The sequence below is a fragment of the Polistes canadensis genome, unplaced genomic scaffold, assembly GCF_001313835.1.
Source record: "Polistes canadensis isolate GaletaPanama2010 unplaced genomic scaffold, ASM131383v1 scaffold_462, whole genome shotgun sequence".
Taxonomy (NCBI): Eukaryota; Metazoa; Arthropoda; class Insecta; order Hymenoptera; family Vespidae; genus Polistes; species Polistes canadensis.
The window spans coordinates 39,800-43,111 of NW_014570009.1; the positions used below are offsets into that span (position 1 = coordinate 39,800).

General features: G+C 29.2%; 1 protein-coding gene across 2 annotated transcripts in view; it reads left to right on the forward strand.

Moving 5' to 3' along the window:
- LOC106792531 (multidrug resistance protein homolog 49-like) overlaps positions 1-3,312 on the forward strand; it is a 47,757-nt gene that overhangs the window by 22,491 nt on the left and 21,954 nt on the right. For both annotated transcript variants that reach the window (XM_014758988.1, XM_014758989.1), the window contains one exon: positions 1,940-2,133. In XM_014758988.1, coding sequence (XP_014614474.1) covers positions 1,940-2,133 — 194 coding nt within the window. The remainder of the gene's footprint in view (positions 1-1,939; positions 2,134-3,312) is intronic.

Consider the following 3,312-nt stretch of genomic DNA (forward strand, 5'->3'; position numbering starts at 1 on the left):
GTGAAAAAAACAATGATTCTATAAGAAGAAAATTTGAACATTTCTTTTCTTGTGGAATAAAAAATATTTCCTGGCATTAAATTTCGAAATATTTTTATTTGAAAAACACCACAATTCGTCAGACAAATTTAACCGAATGATGACAGGAAAACTTTCGTAGAACATTGGAAAAGAAAAAGTAATAATATGTCTCTTAAGTTGATGATCGTAATGGTGGTTTTGCGTGTTACTAGTAGTAGTGGTGTTAGTAAGTACGGTACGTTTTAAGAGACTAGGAATATACGAGCATGGAAAACGTTTTCCTTGAAATGAAATGGTCCGTCCATTCGGTACTAGGTAAAAAAAAAAAGAAAAGAAAGAGAAATAAAAAAAAAAGAACGTTTTTAGCGTCGAAACTGTTCTATACGCGGTGTGCGCCCTCGCGTTAAGGGAAAAGAAAAAAAAAAAAAAAGTAGAGGAAGGGTGAAAAGAAGAAGAAGAAGAAGTGAAAGAAGTAAAAAGAGAGAGAGAAGAGTAGGAAGAAAATTTCGCACGAAAAGAAACCAACGCTCAAGGAAATGATACGTCTTGGGCTAAGCTAAAAGTTTCCACCGAGAAGAATTTAATAATGCTTTCCGTTTGGGAAACGGAATTTTTCTTCGAGAAGGGGAGAGGAAGGGGGGAGGGAAATAAAGAAACGTGCAAAATAGAAAGGGAGACATAAAGACCAACTGGGGGGGGGAGTTTAATATTTGCCAGTAAAAGGAAACGAAATTGTTCCCCACGAATATTTTCTATTTTCCTTTCATTCGATTTAAACTTCTTTTTTTTTCACGCTTTATTTTACTTCCCTTTTGTTTTTTTTTTGCATAATAAAAAATTTAATTCGCATAACAATGTTCGATGACTTTTAGGTTTCAATTTTTCGTATTTTTATTTTCTTTTTTCTTTTTATATTTTCATCGTATTTGGTTTTATTTTGATTTTGATTTGTATTGTTTTAAAAAAATCAATTTTTGGAATTTGACGACGAGAGAATGGGGAGCATGTTTTATCATGCGAATACGTAAAGGGACGTGGTTGCTTGGTGAGGCTCGTTTTCGTTTGTTCTATGGCGATATGCCTTCACCATTAATCATATTCTTAAGCAGATATTAATTTTCCCCGGTTAAGTCTTCCGTGAGTCACGAGGTGTGTGTGCACCCCTGCCACTAAATCATTCGAGAGTGTTTGTGAAATTTCGGACTAGTCGAAGACAAATTGCGTGGGTGAAGGAAGAACCTTTTTTTTTTTGTTTTCGGTACTTCCTAAAACAAAGACGCAAATAATAATTAAAACGAGGATATTATAGTCAATTTTATACGTAAGAATTTATATTTAGATAATAAAACACAATCGGGAGAATGAAATTTTCGAGTAAAATTATGATCATTGATTTGTTATCAATCAATTTTACATTATTTTTATAATAATCGTGGAAATAATTATGTGTTATCCTTAAAAAGAAAAAGAAATTCAATATAAATTATTTTGTATTAGTTTATACACAACCTTGGTAGAAATAATGTTCAAATATATTAATAAATAGGTATCTTAGAAAATTTGGACATTCAAAACGAATTTCTAGTTCTTTTGAAGATACCTATTATTTATAATATTATATTTATAATTTAATTATATCAATATTCTTGTCCAGAAATAAATATTATTAATATAAGTCTCAAAAGGGAATTTTGGACGGTTGTTAAATCAAAACAACTGGTTCAAAATAAATTGTTCATAACATTTAACAACTGTCCAAAATTTCCTTTGAGACTTATATTAATTATATTTATATATAAGATACCTATTTATTAATAATTTTATTTTTGGAAACGAGAGAAACAACTAGTTAAAATATATATTTTACAGTTATGATTAATCGTATTCTAATTTTGTTCGTAATTATTTTATATTGCAGTTCCGATTTGCTACTTTCAGCGAGTTGATGTTGGTTCTCGGAGGCCTGATCATGGGAACATTGACAGGTCTCTGTATTCCGATTTCTACAATACAATACGGTGAATTCACAACCTTATTGGTCGACCGTAATATGAAGAATCAAACGAGTACTCCGACACTTATAATGGATTGGTTCGGAGGTGGAAAAGTTTTGTAAGTTTAGATTTCATTTTATGTATCACATATCTTTCTAAAAAAAAAATTAATATTGTTATGGAGATATGGTAAAAATGATAGTGTGAATAATAAATAAAAATAGTATTTTTCAGATTAAATAAATATAATGTTACATACATCTATTATATAATTGTTTATTAACTAATCATTTATAATGATTCAAAATATGAACTGAATTAATAACGAATCGTTTCTCTGTTTTTCTTTTTATCTTTTTCGAAACTTCCCAATCATTCTCGAACATAAAACATCTGGGATTGTTTCTTTACTTCCGACAGAAAATTTAGTCGATTTGACGGTCCCTTTGTAAGTGTGCATTTCAAATTATGGTTATAAGTCTGTTAAACATCCGTTGATGATGCATAGGCAAGAGTCAGGTTTATTATGCACATGGTGACAACAGCTTAAGTAGATTCGTATTTCATCTGATCACGTTTCGGAAGCATATGTTTTTTTTAAGGGGCACACCTAGTGTGACCGCCTAAAAAGAAGGTGATTTTTGGGAATTTTTTTTCAAGGAAACTACTGCATGAAATATTTTAAAATTTGGAGGATATATTTATACATAATTAACGAATATTAAATAAAATTTTCAAATGAAAAAAGGTCATTTTCAGCGAGTTATTCGCTATTTTCCAAGTCACTAAAAAAAAAGGGTCTAAACGGCTGCAATGATTCCAGCCTTCACCGTGGATGAAATAAAACAAAAAAAAATACTGTTAATCTAAAAGGTATTGCCTATACAATGAATTAAAATTGTGAAAACAAATTGAAATTTAACAAAATGGCAGACTTTTAAAAAAAAACTCTAAAACTATTTGAAATATTTATTTGAAATTTCAGTATGTTATTTTTAGAGATATAGACTATTAAAATATGCAAATAAAAATCAATTTTTTAAAAATGTCACACTAGGTGTGCCCCTTAAAATTCCTAACGTTTTCTGATGCTTTCTTTGTGAGGAAAAAGTTGAATATGTTGGAAACTTTTCATAATGGATTTATATTCACTAAACATATATATACTCTTGTCTGTGATTTTCAGCGTTTTTTGATCCCTCCATTACTATTATTGACATCACTTGTGATTTAAAAATCATACTACTACGAATAAATGATATATATTATTATATATTAATTATAATAATTATTAATT